Below are 19,050 nucleotides of genomic sequence, written 5' to 3' on the forward strand. Positions count from 1 at the left end.
CGTGGCTGCTACCCTCCCCTGCCTTTCTTTTGGTTTATGTTTAGTTGTGGGCCTGTAGCTCTCGAACGCATTGGTTTTCAATAATGAAAATCGGAGGGGCGAGAAGCTCTTCTTTTATTCAAAAAAAAAAATTCACAGAAAAGTACTCCCTCCTTTCCTAAATATAAGTTTTTGTAGAGATTTGACTACGAACCACATACGGATGTATATAGATGCATTTTAGAGTATAGATTCACTTATTTTGCTTCGTATGTGGTCCATAGTGAAATCTCTCCAAAGACTTATATTTAGGAACGGAGGGAGTATTTGCCACACCATGCATTGCAAACAGAAGCAAAACATTTTTGTGCAGGTAGAGAAGAGAAATGTGTTTGTGCTTGCATCAACACAAATTAATTAAATTAAAAAGAGAAACCTCGTTTTTTTTCGTCTCCAACATCTGGCCAAGATATGCAATCAAACATTTCACTTATTTGCTAAGTACACGCATACATACGTACATTACAAGTCGTACCATTGCAGTCCTGATTAGTACGTACCAATAGTTAAGGACTTAAGGTATTAAATGGCTTGCAGCAGGGCGTGTGTGACCTGGTCTGGGTCAGCAAGCCTTCAAAGTTCAGTCTTGGATCACCCCATCCATCTGAAAGCCAAGGACCATGACCAACATGCAGCAAGGTACAGAGAGTACATTCCAAGTCTCCATCTAGCTAGCTGTGCAAGAACTAACCATGAATTTCTTGCCACTGATCAATTGCCCCGTGTTCACTGCGAGAGATAACAACAACACACAGCTGCATCATGCGTGCCTGGTCGAACTTACATCGATTATGTTATGTAACAAACCTCGGCCCGGATTGGGTGCCCACACGCAACTAAACAAACAAGAAGATGACAAGCGGCGCCAAATTTAAAACAGAATGCTTCGGTTCCAATGTACCCTAACCTATGCTGACAGCAAAGTTATATAGTTAATTACCAAACAGGGAAGCATCACTCACCGGATATTCTTCCGATCCCGATTCCATTCCGTCCACCATCTCAAGAACACATTATGTAATCAGTTCAGGAGCATTGTTGCTTGCTAGTCAGGCCCAAGGTCATTGCATTGCATTGCATTTCTGGTTAGCAGCAGTTAAGGTTACAGCTGAGCTGACCGACCGGAAACGTTGACCCCATCTCGCCCAGCAGAGTCTTGAGATCACTGGCTGGGATCATTATTCCAAAGATGAGAAGCCGGTACGTTGACCGTTGACCGGGCACAAAGATACCGCTGGCATATTCCAGCTGGCCAGCTGTGCAAGAGCAAGCCTGCCATGCATTCCCTGCCATTGATTGCTCTCTGTTGACTGAAGGAGGTACCAGAGCTACTGAAAGAGATGGCCCGTGGGTAGCAGACCAGGAAGCTTCTCAGAAGCAGCTGTCGCCGATCTCCGGCCTCACGTTGAAGGGGCGATATCTTCTCCGCCGGAAATTCTGAATGACATCTACGATGGACGTGGACTGAATTCCCCGGTTGGAGAACGACCTCGAAGCTCTGGGGCCAACTTCTTGTTTGTTTCTGAATCGCATTCACAGAAAAATTGACCCCCGGGCTGAGAGAGCAAGAGAAAGCGGCCATTTGTTTGCTCCTCCTTGCTCCTATCCGCCTTGTCGCCTTGGCTGCCAACACCAGCAACAAAACTCTAAGGCCAAGGGTATGCACCTTTTCACTTTTGTTTCCTCTTCTCTTGGGAGATTGCTTGCCGCTTTCTCTCGTGGTAGCTAGATAGCATATGCACTTTTTTCACTCCTCTTCGCTGCACTCTGAGAGGTTGCTAGCTAGCTGGTTCTTCTCTGGTGGTGGCTAACTGTTGGTGGTTCCACATGGCCGTGGTCAGCAGAGCCCGTGCTTCCCTCCCTTCGCCGTCATCGTCGCCATTGACAGCCTTCTCCCCTCGGTCGCCGCAGCCCGAGGTGGCGGAGAGGATGTTCACACGTGGAGGGAGCGGCCGGTCGTCGTCGTCCAGTGCCAGCGGGGCCAACAGGAGCGCCAGCCTCAGAGAGATCGACGAAGAGGCCGCCATCTTGCACGATGCTTATGATGATGACGGCGTAGGGAAGCTGTATGTCGCCGTCGGGAAGGACGTCAAGGACGGCAGGTCCAACCTCGTCTGGGCAGCTCGGAACCTCCTCGCCGGTGATCCCAAGCTTGTCCTGCTGCACGTCCACCAGCCTGCCGACAGAATCATGATAGGTAAAAGGGACCGGCTTTGCTTCAGTTTGACTCTTTTTTTCATCTCATATGCATCAACTTGACCATGGAGAAGAAAGGATTGTTGCTAGTAGTATGATTTTCTTGTTATTTGTGTCGGCATTTCAGTCGTTTCAGAAGCATTTTGCGTATCTATGGGGAAAAACAAACCTTGATCTTGCTGGATTTGATCCCCATCTCCATTTTCTTTTCCACCCCCTGTTTCACAAGAGAATCTGCTGAAATGATACAAATGAAATTAGCAGCAAGCAGAAGTAGCCTTCTGTTGTTCGATGTTGCTGTCAGACAGTTTCAGAAAGCACTCCCCTGTTTTCAGTAGGCATTGCAAATACTTGTTCAGTAATCTATGCTGATTCGGCTCTAATGTTGCCGGCGCAGGATTATGCAAGGTTCCAGCAAGCCAGGTCGAAGAAAAGGAGCTCAAAGCATACAGAAAGATTGAGAAGGAGGAGATGAACACACTTTTAAACCAGTACCTCAATTTCTGCAGAGTTTCTCTCAAGGTCAGTTGACTAATTCAGGAAAGGCTACATGGATTCTGAAATCATATATCATCTGTACGAAATTAAGAGTAGCAAATTTACAGATGCAAGCTGAAACGCTGGTGATCGAGAAGAACAGTCCTGCAAATGGGATTATCGAGCTCATTGATCAAAATCGCATTACAAAGCTTGTTATGGGAACATCTTCCTTCTCAGTGTATGTGCAGATGCAATGTTCCAACTTTGTAATAAGGTTTCATGAAAAAATACATTGCAATTATTTCCAACTGCACTGTTTCCATAGAGCACAGCACCATGAGTTATGTAGTTAGACGCTCGAATCCTGTATATGTAAATTTCTTATTTCTCTTTTATGCGTCCGCTGTTCTAACAAGTGGCGATAAGGAAGGGGGCAGAACCATTTTGTCTATACTTCACTTAAAACTCCCAATAACAAATAACTATGCCTTTACTAGTTATCATCTCTCCCTCTGTCTAAAGTCTAAAGTAGAAATAATCCAAGTTGTTTATGTTGATTATGAATCTTCCATGAACAGGAAGAGGAAAGTACCAAAATCAAAAGTTGCAGCCAGTGTGCATCTGCAGGCCAAACCATATTGCCAGATCTTCTATATTTGCAAAGAGGCTCTTGGTTGCTCTAGGTATGAGTGTCATGCATCCCTAAGTCAACATAAAGCAAATACTACACCGAATTTGCAAATTTCAGCTCGAGCAACTACTCAAAATTATATCTATCCTGACAAATAAAATGGTGCCATGTTTCTTATTATTTTTCAGGGAGGCCACTGAGCTTTGTGCAAAAGTAGAGTCACCCCGAAGTAGCTTCGCAAGCACTATCTCAGATCAACCTGAGTTAACTCCAAGATCCCTATCACTGCCACCAGGGCATCCAGGTCTCTTAGCCTCTACAGGCCAACAACCCCTTCCACGACGGTCCAACTCAGTCAGTTATCCCTTGTCCGGATTGATAGCAGACAGTGTAGAAAACATGTCAGCTGCAAGGCGGCAGTCAATTGATAGTCTGTTAGGCTCTACAGATCAACAGCCCCTGCCACGGCGGTCCAACTCAGTTAGTTATTCCTTGTCTGGATCGATAGCGGGCAGTGTAGAAATCATGTCACCTGCAAGGCGGCAGTCGATTGATATGACACCAACAGATTCCTCTCCGAGTTCCAGCCAGCAAAGTACTGGTGGGTCCTCATTGGGTCTGAGGGATTTGGACAGCATGGATGGTTCACCAGTGCCTGTTTCAGTTGCAAGCTCTGAAGAACATCAGCACTCTACAGTAAGCTATATTGGACTGAGCTGAGTTCTCTAAGCATAGCCGCACCCTTTTTTTTTTTTGAATTACAATAATTTTACGGCTGTGTGTACCCTATGGGTGCAGAGGTCTGGAGAACTATCCCTCCATTATTTAAACAAACAAACCTATTAAACATAAACCCAGTACTATGTAATGTTAGAACTACGTTTAAAGAGGCTTTGGTCCTAGCACAAGTGTAGAGGAAAAAGGTTGACAATAGAATGTCTACATGGCTGTAGTAACTCTCAACCAGTAGTATCTCTACTGGAAAAAATCCACTTTGTTAAATAAAATCTTACTGCTATTGCTCTATCATCTAAATTTTGATTGATCAACCAAGGTCTCAGTTGTAATACTTATTAGATAACGTTGTCATGCTTACTGAATTCAAAGCAAACATAATGTTTTACAGGTGGAAATACGTGAAATGTTTGAGCAACTGCACCGAGTCCGCAATCAGCTAGAGCGCTCGAAAAAGGAAGCATCTGAGGGCCGGCAGAAAGCCGAGAAGAACCTGTTTGAATCTTCTATGATGGTATGTTATTTGTTATTGACAGATACCTTTAGTTACCCACTATTGTTGTTTAATCTACTGTATTTTCCCAACCTTTCTTCTCTGAATGCATGGAATTTATATTACATGTATCTCTCAAGTAAGCGAACTGTTTTCTTGCAGTTCAAAGCACGGGAGAGTTCACTCCGCAACGAAAAAAAGGAGGTAGAGGAAAGGCTAACAAGAGAAAAGGCTGACCTTGAAAAAGAGCACATCCATGTATGCAACGAGCTGCAGAAGGCAAATGAGCAAAGAGCAGAATTGGAGAGCAAGCTTCTTCAGACAAACACCCTAATGGAAGAGCTCCAACAGTTGCAAGCAGAGCTGCAGCGCGAGAAGGACCATGCTGTTAAAGAAGCTGAAGAAATGCGCCAAACAAATGGTAATAGTGTATTTGGCTCAACTAGTGCTGTTGCCCTAACAGAATTCAGCTACAGAGATAGAAGAGGCAACGGACAACTTTAATGACTCCAAAAAGATTGGCAGTGGTGGGTGTGGAACCGTCTACAAGGGATTTCTCCGTCATACTACCGTAGCCATAAAGAAATTCAACCGTGAAGGCACAACAGGAGATAAAGAGTTCAATGACGAGGTAATTTTCATCATTAAGAGTAAAACGTGTTGTCAGATGAGAATAAGTAAAACAGGTAAAACGGTGCATCTAAATATGTGATTTTCCAATATATTACAGGTAGAAACACTTTCTAGGATGAGGCATCCAAACCTTGTCACTCTGATAGGAGTGTGCAGGGAGGCCAAAGCGTTGGTCTTCGAATTCCTGTCGAATGGAAGCCTAGAGGACTGTCTGCAGTGCGAGAACCAAAGAGAGCCGCTCTCATGGCGAATGCGCATCAGAATAGCTGCCGACATCTGCACGGGACTTATCTTCCTCCACTCTAACAAACCAAAAGGCATTGCCCATGGCGATCTGAAGCCTGACAATGTCCTTCTTGACAATAGCTTTGTTTGTAAACTGGCAGACTTTGGAATCTCTCGTCCCTTGGATCTGACAAACACCACTGTCACCCCTTACCACCGAACAAACCAAATCAAAGGCACAATGGGATACATGGATCCAGGATACATTGCCTCAGGGGAGATCACAGCTCAGTATGACGTCTACTCCTTTGGTGTGGTTCTGATGCGGTTGCTGACTGGCAAGAGCCCCCTAGGCCTTCCAAATGAGGTGGAGGCAGCCTTGAGCAATGACATGTTGCAAGATATAATTGACACTTCTGCAGGGGAATGGCCACCTGAGTACACTGAAGAGTTGGCAAGATTAGCACTCAGATGTTGCCGGTATGAACGAAAGGAGCGGCCTAATCTTGCAAATGAGGCCTGGGGTATCCTGCAAGCAATGATGAACTGCCCAGACGATAAATGCAAGCCACCAACATTTTTCATCTGTCCAATGACACAGGTCCGTTGACAAATAAGAAAATGAAGCACTTGAATCATGTGATGCCAGTCACACCAACAACTATCTTATGTTTACAATTCAGTCGTTACAGTAGTTAATAACAACTCTGATATAATGATGGTGGTCAGCGTCATCGCCTTTAGTTTAATAAGCTTGCATCTTCGTAATATTTTCAGGAGATCATGAGGGATCCACACATTGCTGCTGATGGATTCACATATGAAGGTGAGGCTATCAAGGACTGGCTTCAAAGGGGGCATAAAATGTCCCCCATGACCTACCTCGGCTTCACACACCATGAGTTAATACCAAACACTGCCCTTCGTTTTGCAATTCAAGAATGGCAAATGCAACAGCAACCGTGATTTTTAACATTCCATTTAATCTGTACAGTCATGTTAGGGAGTCAAGCAAATGGTTTGCAAGTGTGTATAGTCTGTGTAGAAAATTTCATTTCCCCCACTTTAGCAGTCAGCGCTTTCTCAATGTTTTGGGCCCACAACCAAGAAGTGATGTACTTACATGTTTCCGGTAACATGTGTTTGGGATGAACTGACATGGCATGTAACTCTCCAAGAGAGTGGGTATTCAGGTTCATTGAAAAGTGATGGTGTATGGACATTTTAATTCCCTCTCAGTTATGTAGAGTTGGGAGTTGGAGCAAATCAGCATGGTCCCAAAACAATTTACAGTAAATGAGCAATCAGATAAATCAGAGCACAGACGGCTTATAATAATGTGATGACCCATGAATTAGCTATGCACGTTCAGTTCTTACTGCATATACAGGCATGAGTTGATAATTCAAGGTAAGCTGCCATTTTTCAGGAGATAATAGGTACTACATTATTATCGGTACTACTCGTGCCAGGTCGGCGGAAACTGCGTAGGCAGAGTCATTTAGCTGCTCTTACTCACCTACAATTTAGCCCCAATCCACTAGCGCTAAGTTTCAAAGTAAAGACGCATCGTTTTCACAGAAGGAAGGCAAAGAAAGTCAGCGTCGCCAAACAAACGGCTTGCAACACAAGAGTAGGCACTTGCATGCCAAACAACAAAGGGTCTACTCCCTAAGATGCCTACCTAGTATCTCCCTTGAGTTGCTCTGGCCCAGCTGTAACATTTTCCATCGGTCGGGCCGGCACGGGCCTACCAAAGCCCGACGCAAAAAAACCTGGGCCCGAGCCCGGCCCGGCCATTGGGCCTAAAAATCAGGCCCAAGCCCGGCCCATCACACGAAAAGCCCACTGGGCCTCGGGCCAGGCCTCTTCATTAAACTGCGAACATGACGGGCCCAGCCCGGCCCGGCCCGTGGGCAAGGCCAGGTAGGGTCGGGCCGTCCTGGCCGGGCTGTCCATGGCCAGCTATAAGCCAGAGCATGGGCTGGGCATTCGAACAAACAGGTGGTGTGCAACCAGAAGCTGACCACCAAACCAGAAGAGAGGAGAGGAGAAGAGAAGAAGACTTACAGAGGAGGGAAGCAGAGAGGAGTTTAATTAGCAGCTTCACGGAGCAGAGAGGTCTTGTATCAGACAGTCACTCGTCCATGAGAAAGGCAAGCACTGTTGGGCAGGTAGCTCCTGCCATGTCGATGCCATGCCATGCCATGGAAATTGCAGTGGCACTGTTGGGCAATTCCTTGCTCTGCGCAAGAAAATCACCATCAGTCACATCATATTTTATACAGCTTCTTGATTAGTTTTGTCACAAACAATACAATACAAAACTGCAGAACAGATTAAACAAGGAGCAACAAGTCAAGCCGGCCTGGCCTGGCAGCAGGTGTGACTCTGTACAGCTACTGGCCTACTACATACACTATGCACAATTAGAATGGAATGAGTCGGAGAAAGGGGAGAGAATTACTAGTATAGAATGGTGTGGATGGAAGAAGCAAGTATAAAAATGCAGAGGAGCCAAGCGCAGGGGACAAGTCCAAAGCTGGCCTGGCTGAGGACGCCAAGAGAGAAACGAGAGACCAGCTAGCTAGCTATCTGCCATGGACGCGGCCGGCGACTCACCCGAGCAGTCATCCTCCGACTCCGGCGAGAGGATGAAGAAGGTGTGCGTGGCGGTGGGGGCTGGGTCCGACTCCAAGTCCATGGTGCTGTGGGCACTGCACAAGTTCCCCAAAGAATCCGGCGCCGTCTCCTTGGTGCTGCTCCATGTCTACCCCCAACCCAAGCTCATCCCCATCAGTACGTGCGTCTCCCCTGCAATATCTTTTCTTTTCCCCCTTTTTACTGGAACCACAACTACTATCTCTGCCGTCAAAAATATATGATCCCTTTGTGCAACAAGATCAACCGGGCCTCCATTTCTTTCTGTAAATCATAGTTATAACTCTCAATACAGTAAATAGTTGGCTAGCAATTTTTCAATCGTCATCATGCAATTTACGGGGCGTAAAAACTAGTGCCATTTAGTTTGGTATCACAAAAAAATATCTACTTATGACTGCGACTTTGTAATTTATATAACACAAGGCACATATTGACATAGGGGTTGATTATCAATCAAAGTCTTCTTTTACCAAATCAAAATACGCTCTATATTAATTTCGCAAAGGAGCGAGTAGTAAACCAGGGCCGCAAAAATTTATGTGTTCAATGATGTTCACAGTGGGTGCCAGGATCCCTGCTAGCCAGGTGCAGGAGCAGGAGCTGATTGCATACAAGAAGATGGAGCTACAAACAATCAGTGACACTCTGGATCAACACCTGCTATTATGTGCACAGGAAAAGGTTCAAACTTGCCATTGCCAGCTCCAAGAATGCCAAGAAAACTAGCCTGTGCAATCAGCGTCAAACACGCCGACGTTGACACATGTATCTGCTGCGCAGGTACAAGCTGAGAAGCTGGTGGTGGAATCAGAGGATGTAGCAGAGGGGCTGGTGCAGCTCATCGCCGCGCATCATGTCACTGATCTTGTCATGGGGGCAGCAGCTGATAAGCATTACACAAGGTATGCATGTGGGCAAACTTCTGACTGATCCTTTCAGAACTTGTATGGATGATCACCATCTATAATTAATTAAACACTTCATGATTGATCGCGAATGCCGTGTTGCCACACACAAAAAAAACTGATTCCGTGTTCGAGAGTTCAGGGAAATGAGAGCTCTCAAGTCCAAGAAAGCACGGGCTGTGGAACAGCGGGCGGATCCTTCCTGCAAAAGATGGTACATTTGCAAAGGAACGCTCGTTTACCGTAGGTATGGTTCGGTTGGTCGACTGCGGATGATCTTCACTTTTGTTCATAGGATTGATTACGTTGTAGCTGAACTCCAGCCTGCATTTGACATGTTTCCCTCCCTCTCTGCTTTCTCTACACTAGGAATGCCGTTCCCCTTGGCCATGAAGCACTACCGGAAGGTACTCATGAGTCTTCTGCTCAACAGTTTTCAGTGGATAGATCGACTAGCATGTCGGAGACTTGGTGTGTTTCAAGCACATGGCTACACAAACCACACGCCAGGCTGCAGATGGAAAGGACAACTCCGTGCAGATCAGACAATAATGAAAAGGTAAACACAATCCATGACAATAATAGATGAACAGTACATCATGCTATTTTATATAGCAGGCCACCAGTTTGTACTTTGGTGTTGAAATCTAATTGTGCTCCAACTTCTAGAATTCCATTGTGTCTTAACAGCAGTAGATTGAAGATGGTTAAACATTCAAGAAAATCTTGACTGAACTATTTACCTTATCTAAACCAGGAAATTGTCAAAGAAGACGAGGCTGACAATAAATTCCAGCATATGCTCAGGGAGTTGGAGAGTGTAAGAAAGCAGGCTTATGAAGAAAAACACGGTCGTGAGAAAGCAGAACAGGATTTATTTGAGGCTTTCCAAAAAGTAAGAGTATCTTAATTTGCATTTTTCAGTAATATCAAGTATGCTGATAGAAGGATAGGCCTGGCACAGTAGTGAAGTACTCCCCACTTGTGCCAAGAGGTCCTGGGTTCGATGCTGCCTCTCTGCATTGCACTGTGCAGGGGTTAAGGCTTGCCTCGTACAATCCTTCCCCAGACCCCACCTGGTGTGGGAGCTTCTAGCACTCGGTCTGTCCTTACGGAGTATACTGATGTTGATCATTGTTTCAATTTTATGGATATATGCCAGTGAGAGCATTATTTGGAAGAAGCTCTTGCTACTGTGCTTGTGAAGCACTTTCAGAAACTTTACCATCAATAATAAATTTGTACACAATTTGGAGCAATGGTTCTGATAGCTGCCAGCTAATTTTTTTAACAAATACTTTCTCACATTTAGCTTGTCTAACAGGCACGAGTCTCCGAGAATATGTACTTAGGAGAAGTGAAGCAAAAGAATGAAATCGAGGAAAAGTTGGCAACAGTAATGGAGGAAGTTGAGAGTCTCACAGAAACAACTGATGGACTTTGTGCAAAGCTTCAAGAGGAACGCAAGAAAAGATCGGCCCTGGAGAAAAGAACTGCCCATTCTGACCGTATCATCAAGGATTTGATGTTGCAGCGCGACAAGGCTGTAAGAGAGGTAGAAGCACTACATGCAAAGAAAGGAGAGTCCAGTGCAACCGCGGAGGGGACGATGCACATCACGGAGTTGTCCAGCTCAGAGATCAAGGATGCAACCAACAACTTTGACCACTCATTGAAGATTGGAGAAAGTGTTTATGGAAGCGTGTATAAGGGATTTCTTCGGCACACAAATGTAGCCATAAAGAAGTTGAATCTCGAAAGCACAGAATCACAGTCACAGTCGCAGTTCAATCAAGAGGTTGAATTCTTGCTTTAAGTTAATTATTTGCTTTCTTTCATCTCAACTAAACTGGTATTTTGCTGGTCCAAATAAATTAATGTGTTGCAGACAGTTAAGTTGTTCATGATGCCTCCTTTGCAGATAGAGATACTCAGTAGGGTGCGGCATCCAAACCTGGTCACTCTTATTGGAGCTTGCAAGGATGCTCAAGCTCTTGTCTACGAATACATGCCGAATGGAAGCTTGGATGACCGCCTGGCTTGCAAGGACAATTCTAAACCTCTTAATTGGCAGCTGCGCACCCGCATCATTTCCCATGTTTGCTCCGCACTCATCTTCCTCCATTCGAATAAACCCCATAGCATTGTCCACAGTGACCTGAAAGCATCTAACATTCTTCTAGATGGAAATAATGTAGCAAAGCTCAGTGGTTTTGGCGTGTGCCGAATGGTCACTGATGAGTTCAGGGACACAACCACTCTATATAGGCATACCCACCCAAAGGGATCTTTTGTGTACATTGATCCTGAATATGTTATGACTGGTGATCTAACACCGCTATCTGACGTATACTCTTTCGGAATCGTGCTCCTGCGCCTCTTGACTGGAAGACCAGGATTCGGGCTGTTGAGAGATGTGCAACGGGCTGTGGAAAAGGGTTGCCTGGGAGCAATATTGGATTCATCTGCTGGGGGCTGGCCAGCTATGCAGGCTGAGCAATTGGCTCGGGTGGGTCTGAAATGTTGCGAGATCAGAAGAAAAAACCGTCCAGACCTGCAAAAGGAGGTTTGGACTGTACTTGAACCAATGTTGAAGCCTGCTTCTATTATGTTGTGTTCCTTGTCATTCAAATCAGTATCAGAAGACCTTGGTGGTGTGCCGCCCTACTTCATCTGTCCAATACTACAGGTGAGTCATACATTTTGCTTGGTGACTATCATTTTCTTCTGCTGTCTATTTTAATATTTTAAAGCATGGAGGGATATCTTTAAAATATACTAAGCATGTTTGATTCGCCTTAAATTCCCTCTGAATTGTTCTTTCCAGTTATCATTCTTAGTAATCTTAGACAAGCTCAGTCGATTTCTTTCATAGAAAGCATTTGTCGTTTCAGGTTGTTTCACCTTCGCATTTCTTCGGTGCAGGATGTCATGAGGGAGCCTCTAATTGCTGCAGATGGCTTTACCTACGAAGCCGAAGCTATAAGGGAGTGGATTGACAGTGGCCACCATACATCACCCATGACAAACCTTGAGCTACTCCACCGTGATCTTTTGCCGAACCATGCCCTCCGTTCTGCAATCCAAGAATGGCTGCAGACAGATGCACAATAAATGTTATTTTTGTCATGATGGAACTTAAAAATGAACTAATACTATGTCCTTAACTTCTTTACGCACAATAATAGGTGCATACCTTACGAATAAGTAAAGATATACACATCATTTTTGTTTTGCTTTTCAGCAAAATTTTGCATCTAAAATGTAATAGACTTGGAGCTCCATCAGCGGCATGCCAGTATTTGTACATGGGATCTGTACAGTCAAAACAGTCTTGGTGATAATATTGCTGTTACATGCTACATGGATACTGCACTATTTTTTCACTGCTTGATCAACAATCGGCATGTTGTGGTACTAGCATCTGAATGCTGGTCGAGAATGGAAAGTACGGAAGCATATCTGAATGGAACTATCAGTTCAAATGTCGCTAATTACAACCATTCATTTTACGTTGTCATCTTATATGTGTTTATATGTTCCATAAGCCTAATTCCCATCCAACCTGTCTATTCTGAATGTCTGGAACAATCAACAATAACTGCTCAGAAGGTAAATGAGGTAGCAATGAGATAATAATAACTTCATCAGTACGCCTGCTTCTGTTGTCGTCTTGTTAATACCAAAAATACATTGAGATGGACAAAACCATCCTTGAAAGATGTGTGGTGTGCGCAAATTTGCCAAAGTTCCTTACCTATGCAGATCACTCAGCAAGTTATTCTCAACAAGACGTGTGGTGTGCACAAAGTTGCCAAAGTTTCTTACCTATGCAGATAGCTCAGCAAATTCGTCACGACAAGCACTTCCCTCCAAATGAGTCAAATGGAGCCTCCAATGCATGCAAGCTGCAACCGCAATCTTCGCATATTCTAGTTATCATGCTGGTATATGCTGTTCAACACATTTTACTAAAGAACAGGAGATGTCTTGATGTGCATTAACATATTGACAGCTTGACAGCAAGAATTATGTGAGAGTACCTCCTGGGAATGAACAATGCTACCAAGTGCCAAGTATCTAATTATATATGATCTATTCTGGACAATTTTTTCGCATCGTGAAAGTAGCCATCTATTTGGAACTGCCGGCCAAGTGAGATGGGATGGCCTGTAATGATCGCCACCTAACGGGACAACTTCATTGCTAAGCATCAAAAGTCAGTCATGGAGGACATTCATGTTTAGAAGCGACTTGGAAGTAGTAGAAACTTCGCAGAAATACTGACAGTTATACTTGTTAAAAAATGAGCGGAAGCTGATGAAAAGTTATCATTTCTTATAGAAAAGTCCCTGACTAGAGAAGATAATAAGACAATTAATTAAGTTCTAAATAATCAATGACAAAATATAGAATGTATTGGTATTATCTCCACGCCAGCAAACATTTATGCAACATATTTTATTTGCTTTTTAACCAACCAGTTGATCAATCCATGCCTTTTGAAGTATGCAGGACTCAATTTTCTGCCACCAAAATACAATAAAGTTATTATCACTCTGGTTTTCCTTATTTATAAACTGGAATGGCTACTACAAGGGTTAACCGATGTTTCCTAAATGGAACAGGATTATTTTTTTAATTGGGACCCGAAGTCAGATATTGACTTGATGATGCACTCACTGCTGCTAGATACAATCAGACAATAACCAAATCCAAGGCCACTCTTTAAAACCATCACCAGTCTACTCTCCCATTTGGGCCTTCTAAAACTGACACTACCTGGGAAAGACCGAAGCAGAACAAGGACTAGGATGACCATCATATCGATGTCATGGAGCTGAAGAAAAGTGGTCCACACATTTAGGTACTTCCCAAAACTTTTAGAGCATTTTCAGAGATCTTCACCTTTTGTAGTCTTAGGTCGTGTGTCTTCAGCTCTGCTGAGCCAGATAGCAAAACCAGAATATAAATATGATGCCAATTCATGATTTCTCAGGGTCTGTGTAGGGAGTAAGAAAGATGGATGAAGAAGAGGTTCATATCGCGATCGGGAAGAACTTCAGAAAGGAGAAAGCTAACATACTATGGGCTGCTGCAAATTTCCCAAGGGCTACCATAGTTCTTATCCACGTTCATTGGCCATCCAAGTGGATGCCCTTCAGTAAGTTTTTTCAGCCAAATATTTGCCATGCTTTGTAAAGCTCTAATGGTTAGATGCCCTTCAGTAAGTTTTTCAATATTAACAGGATAAAGTATAACCTTGTGTTTTATTAGCTGTATAAATAATTGATTGTTTCTAACCCACAACTGCAGTGGGTGGAAAGCTGCTATACAAGTTTGCAGATGAAAAGGAGAAGGAGATGCATAGAGGTAGAGAAACGGAGGCAATGGTCAAGATGCTATCACAATATAAAAGCCTATGTGATGATACAAGAGAGGTATCCTACAATTTAGATTCAGATTAAAATAAATAAGGTCACAGCGGTGCTTATTAGAGTTCATCCGGAAAGCATTCTAGTCATGTGATATTTGTACGCAATCATGATGAATTAAGTGTAACAACACTATAATTTAAATAATTATTTATCTGATGATAAACGTTAAGCAAACAAACCATGTGGAGAGGGATCAAATCAATACAACACTAACATAACTATTTCACAGAAAATATGTTTCCTAAACAGGCCTGTGTCCTTGCAGATTAGGGCACATTACCTTACACATGATGACATTCTTACTGGTGTTGTAAACCTGGTAAAGAAGCTCAAAATCAAGAAAATTGTCATCGGGTCAAGGTGAGATCATAGCATGAACTAACACGAATAAGGAAGCAATTGCCTCTTTGTATATGTTATTCAATGTAACCTGTACAAATGGACATTGCCTTAGCCCACAAAACAGCATAACCATATAGTAAGTTATGCAGGAACATGTCAAAGAAAGCGGTTCTTCGTAAATGCTCTCAGGTTTGGGTGGTGATTAATGGCAAATATCTGTCCACTAGGTATAGTTTCTCCAAAGACCATAACTGCACTTCCGGTAATATATGAATCATATCTAGAAATTAGTTGATGGATGAGATCGTTTTTAAGTGCAGCAATGATCATCTGGAGCATACTGGAGGCACTGGATATGGAGGGAGCTCTGAGTTTTTGCCATCTATGCATGAGCTGAGCGACGAATCTGATGGCTATGCAACACCACCAAGTGATTTTGTGAGCAGACTTCTTAGCAAAGCATTACACACATGCAAACAATAACAGTTTTAGTTCACAAGTTTAAGACCATGGTTCAGAGTTTTGATACATGTCCGTGGTGTATTCCAGTATGTATCATTTCAGGAAGACGATGTCATGGATGAGTATGGGGTGATTCCAATGGATGGTGATGGACAACTGGAAAAGGTATAACTTGCCTTTTTTTTCAAGACAACTACAACAACATGTGCATTAAAATGTCTGCCTACTCTTTAAGTTTGACGACACACACAGAAACATAATTACATTTGATTGAGTTCACTCCATGCTCAAGCATGTCTAACAATTTTAGATTTACCACCGTTGCCTCAGATGCATGTTGATTAACTATGTGTCAAAAAACAGGTGTTACTTATGACTTCTGAAAGTGCAGCTTGTGTTAATAAAATAAACTGATTGCTCCATTCAATTATGATGTGCAGGAAGCTGAACAAGGCATTGAGGAAATAAATGCTTCTGAGGAAGTGGGCAAAATTTCTGGTGATGACATACGGGGTTCCAGAAATATGAGTGAAGAGTCTGAAAAATTGATGGTAAATGTCACACAATACTACCTTTGTCAATGCCTATTTCGTTTAAAACGTGGCTAGATGAAGGTTTCAACTTATGATGATGATAATTTACTCAAAATAAAAATAATACTAGCAAAGATAGGTTGGAGACATCACGAGTCAGGAAGAGGAAAATAGATGACAGAAATCATATGGAACACAGTGTGTGTCACACAGCATCGGTAAAGCGTTGAATCCCTTAACTACTTCAATACACCCCGTTTGGTTTTGTTCAGGAGGAAATGGAAAAACTACAAAGGAAATTGAAAGAGCTGCAAGACGAGGGGCATAATCATGAAGAAAGCATCTTGTCGCCAAGAAGAAAGAATGTATTGTTGAAGGAGAAAATGTTACCAAAACAAAGATACCCAGAGCTGCAAATCCCAGAACATATTGTGCAGTATTCCATGTCACATATTGGGAAAGCGACCAATAACTTCTACTCAAGAAACCTCATAGGGGAAGGAGGATATGGCCTAGTGTACAAAGGAAAACTAGGTGGCGTGCCTGTGGCTATCAAGCTGTTGAGACCCCATGGTAAACCCCATGGTAGACAAGGTTTTCCAGAGTATCAGCAGGAGGTAATATAATGAACTCTATCCAGTCATCCTTTTAACTGTCTGAGCATGCACACAACATAGCCTAACAATAATTACAAGAGGAAGCAAACACTCATTCCATACAGAGTAAGATGCAAGTATTTCCATCTGAACTGTAGCATGATTTTGATAGGACCCTTATTTTCCTGCAGTTCTTTGAGAGAACTTTTTTTACACATTTAACACCATATTGATGGATAATCACCCTTCCTCCTTGCTTATCTCAAACAACTCCACAAAGTAGATAAGTAGACGGGCAGAGTAACAAGCTTGCATACCTTACTACTTGGAGAAGAATCTTCTGAACTGCATTACATGTACTAACTGGAGGAAATATCGATCATGTTTGGAATTCCCCAGGTCGTTGTGCTGAGCAGAATCAAACACCCACACATCGTGAAGCTGCTCGGCGTGTGCCCGGAATCATGCGGCCTCGTCTACGAGCACCTCCCCAACGGCACACTCATGGACGGGCTCTCCAAGGGGCTTCCATGGAAGGACCGTATCAGGATCCTCGCCGAACAGCGTTCCGCGCTGGCACACCTACACTCCAGCCGGCCCAACGCCATCATCCATGCGGACCTGAAGTTGACAAACATCCTCCTCGACGCCGGGAACGTGAGCCGGCTAGGAGACTTCGGGACTGCACGCGTCGTGCAGATAAAGCCGCTGGAGGAGGACACCATCTGCCGGCGGACGAACCCGATGGGCACGATGGGGTACATGGACCCCGTCTTCTTCACGACGGGCGAGCTCACCGCGGAGTCGGACGTCTACGCGTTCGGCGTGGTGATCCTGCAGGTCCTCACGGGGCTGCTCGACCTCAACATCGTCGAGCAGGTGCAGGAAGCGATGAAGATGGACGCCGCGCACGGCCTGCTGGACGCGTCCGCCGGCAGCTGGCCGGAGGTGCAGGCTGAGCGGCTCATGCGGCTGGCTCTGAGGTGCTGCAACCTGGAGCGGAACCGGCGGCCAGCTGCCACCTCCGATGCTGACTGGCGATCGCTGGACATCCTGCGGACCATGGCGACTGCAAGTAAATCCCGGAAATGGAGTCATGCAAACTGAAGAACCATGCCAGCAGCACCACCGTGCATCGGCGAAATGCCAACTGAACATAATGAGTCTAGTCTGTGAATCTAAACTGCATTTGCGTTTAGTTTGTGATGCCATAGCATTTCTGTTGTGAATTTACATTCTTAAACTAGTTAGAACATAATGTACGATAGGACAGAACAGTGCATCCCTCCCATTGCAAAAAAATTTTATCATGTCAATGGAGTGGTAAACAATAGATAAATGTCTATGGAAATTTCGGGAAGCGCAATCCAAACATCTCAGGATCCAATGACCGCATGAAGCAATATGTTGATCAATTCATTCAGTGGGTTGAAACTTGAAAGGCGCTTTCGCCCCCCGGTTCCCATGTAAAACCAGCCGCTGCTGCGGGAGATGGAAGAGAGCTTGCACTGCGGTGCAGCTAAACCGAGACGCAGCACGAGATCGATGGGATTTGCACGGCGCGGCTCTCATAGAACACAGTTCGGTTGAGAGAGAGGGGGAGGGGGAGGGGGAGGGGAGGGGGGGTTGGAGGGACGGGTTGGTTGGTTTAGGAATCGGCATTACCTGCCTGCCCGCCTGGCATTACGCCGCCGACGCCTCTCCGGGATCCGCCGCCGCCGCCGACGCCATAAGAGAAAGGGGAACGCCGCCGCGCGTTCCGACAACCGGACAGAGCTGGGTCTTGACTCTCAGATGGGCTTGGCCCGCCGTGTGTATTTTGGGCTTCTAGTGGCCGGGGATCTGCTGCACCGGTGCTTTTCACTCAAAAAAAAAACGGTGCTTTCGACTAAAAATTTTTTTGCTGCACCCGTATGTTGGTAGTACTACTACCGTAGCGCATTTACCAATGCTTGATGTTAGAAAAGAAAAATTAACACATTCACCCAACATTGGTCTATGTTGTCGTAAAATTTTAAATCAAAATTTTACAACATTGCCCGTGATATGAAATTTTGTGATGGCATACCTTCATGTTGAGTCAATCTACTCGGTTTTTTCGGATTTTTTGAAACATTTTAAAATGCGCTACGGTGTACGGTGCACCTGTAGCAATACAAGTATCGGTGCACCAGATACATTCCTTCTAGTACCCTTATGGCCTAGCCCTAAAAAATAGCCTTAGGGCAACTCCAACACAGGTCATCAAGTGGACATGGCCTGATCTGAAGAATTGGTGATGAATAAACTACGAAGGTCTGGAACCATCGAACCATAGTTGGTTGCCTAGGGATTACAATATGAGACTGATTCGTTTTTATCGCTGAAAACCCACCCAAGTTTGCCAACGAATTAATTCTTCCAAAGATGCCATCTTGCGAGAGGTCACACAACATTTCATTGCTACGGATGTCGAGTTAGTTCTCTTGATTCATCGGTGCAGCAGACAAAATGCAAGATTTTTGGCCATGGAACTTTGAGAGGAATGACTTGTTCTCAATGTGCTCAACTTGTCGTTTGTTGGTCTATACAAAGTTCTGGCATGAATCCTAGCTAGAAGAATGCTCGAAACTAATGAGGAAAGTTGGACTGGGATGTGTGATGGTGTTATGGCCCAGGTTACCTCACCATACCGGTTA

At 44.3% G+C, this 19,050-nt stretch overlaps 3 protein-coding genes, 1 long non-coding RNA gene and 1 pseudogene across 4 annotated transcripts; 4 read left to right on the forward strand and 1 right to left on the reverse strand.

Annotated features, from left to right (window-relative positions):
• Positions 1–108: 108 nt before the first annotated feature.
• LOC123112638 (uncharacterized) lies at positions 109–5,606 on the reverse strand. The gene is made up of 4 exons (XR_006455616.1): positions 5,338–5,606; positions 2,405–4,937; positions 1,002–2,215; positions 109–768 (listed from the first exon to the last, which is right to left on the reverse strand). It is a non-coding gene; the product is annotated as an uncharacterized lncRNA (long non-coding RNA).
• LOC123112635 (U-box domain-containing protein 33-like) lies at positions 1,867–6,630 on the forward strand (annotated as a pseudogene).
• Positions 6,631–7,696: 1,066 nt separating this feature from the next.
• LOC123112636 (U-box domain-containing protein 33) lies at positions 7,697–12,910 on the forward strand. The gene is made up of 9 exons (XM_044533682.1): positions 7,697–8,231; positions 8,656–8,777; positions 8,877–8,998; positions 9,144–9,248; positions 9,371–9,560; positions 9,759–9,896; positions 10,326–10,799; positions 10,923–11,690; positions 11,927–12,910. The coding sequence occupies exons 1-9, from the start codon at positions 8,033–8,035 to the stop codon at positions 12,113–12,115; spliced, it is 2,307 nt and encodes a 768-aa protein (XP_044389617.1). The 5' UTR covers positions 7,697–8,032; the 3' UTR covers positions 12,116–12,910.
• A 1,926-nt stretch (positions 12,911–14,836) lies between these two features.
• LOC123114906 (uncharacterized) lies at positions 14,837–15,657 on the forward strand. The gene is made up of 4 exons (XM_044536277.1): positions 14,837–15,008; positions 15,102–15,219; positions 15,331–15,408; positions 15,607–15,657. Exons 1-4 carry the CDS (start codon positions 14,935–14,937, stop codon positions 15,655–15,657), a joined length of 321 nt encoding a protein of 106 aa, XP_044392212.1. The 5' UTR covers positions 14,837–14,934.
• Positions 15,658–15,687: 30 nt separating this feature from the next.
• On the forward strand, positions 15,688–17,495 carry LOC123112637 (U-box domain-containing protein 33-like). The gene is made up of 3 exons (XM_044533683.1): positions 15,688–15,794; positions 16,049–16,393; positions 16,772–17,495. The coding sequence occupies exons 1-3, from the start codon at positions 15,768–15,770 to the stop codon at positions 17,477–17,479; spliced, it is 1,080 nt and encodes a 359-aa protein (XP_044389618.1). The 5' UTR covers positions 15,688–15,767; the 3' UTR covers positions 17,480–17,495.
• Positions 17,496–19,050: the final 1,555 nt, after the last annotated feature.

This window comes from Triticum aestivum, chromosome 5B (genome assembly GCF_018294505.1).
Source record: "Triticum aestivum cultivar Chinese Spring chromosome 5B, IWGSC CS RefSeq v2.1, whole genome shotgun sequence".
Taxonomy (NCBI): domain Eukaryota; kingdom Viridiplantae; phylum Streptophyta; class Magnoliopsida; order Poales; family Poaceae; genus Triticum; species Triticum aestivum.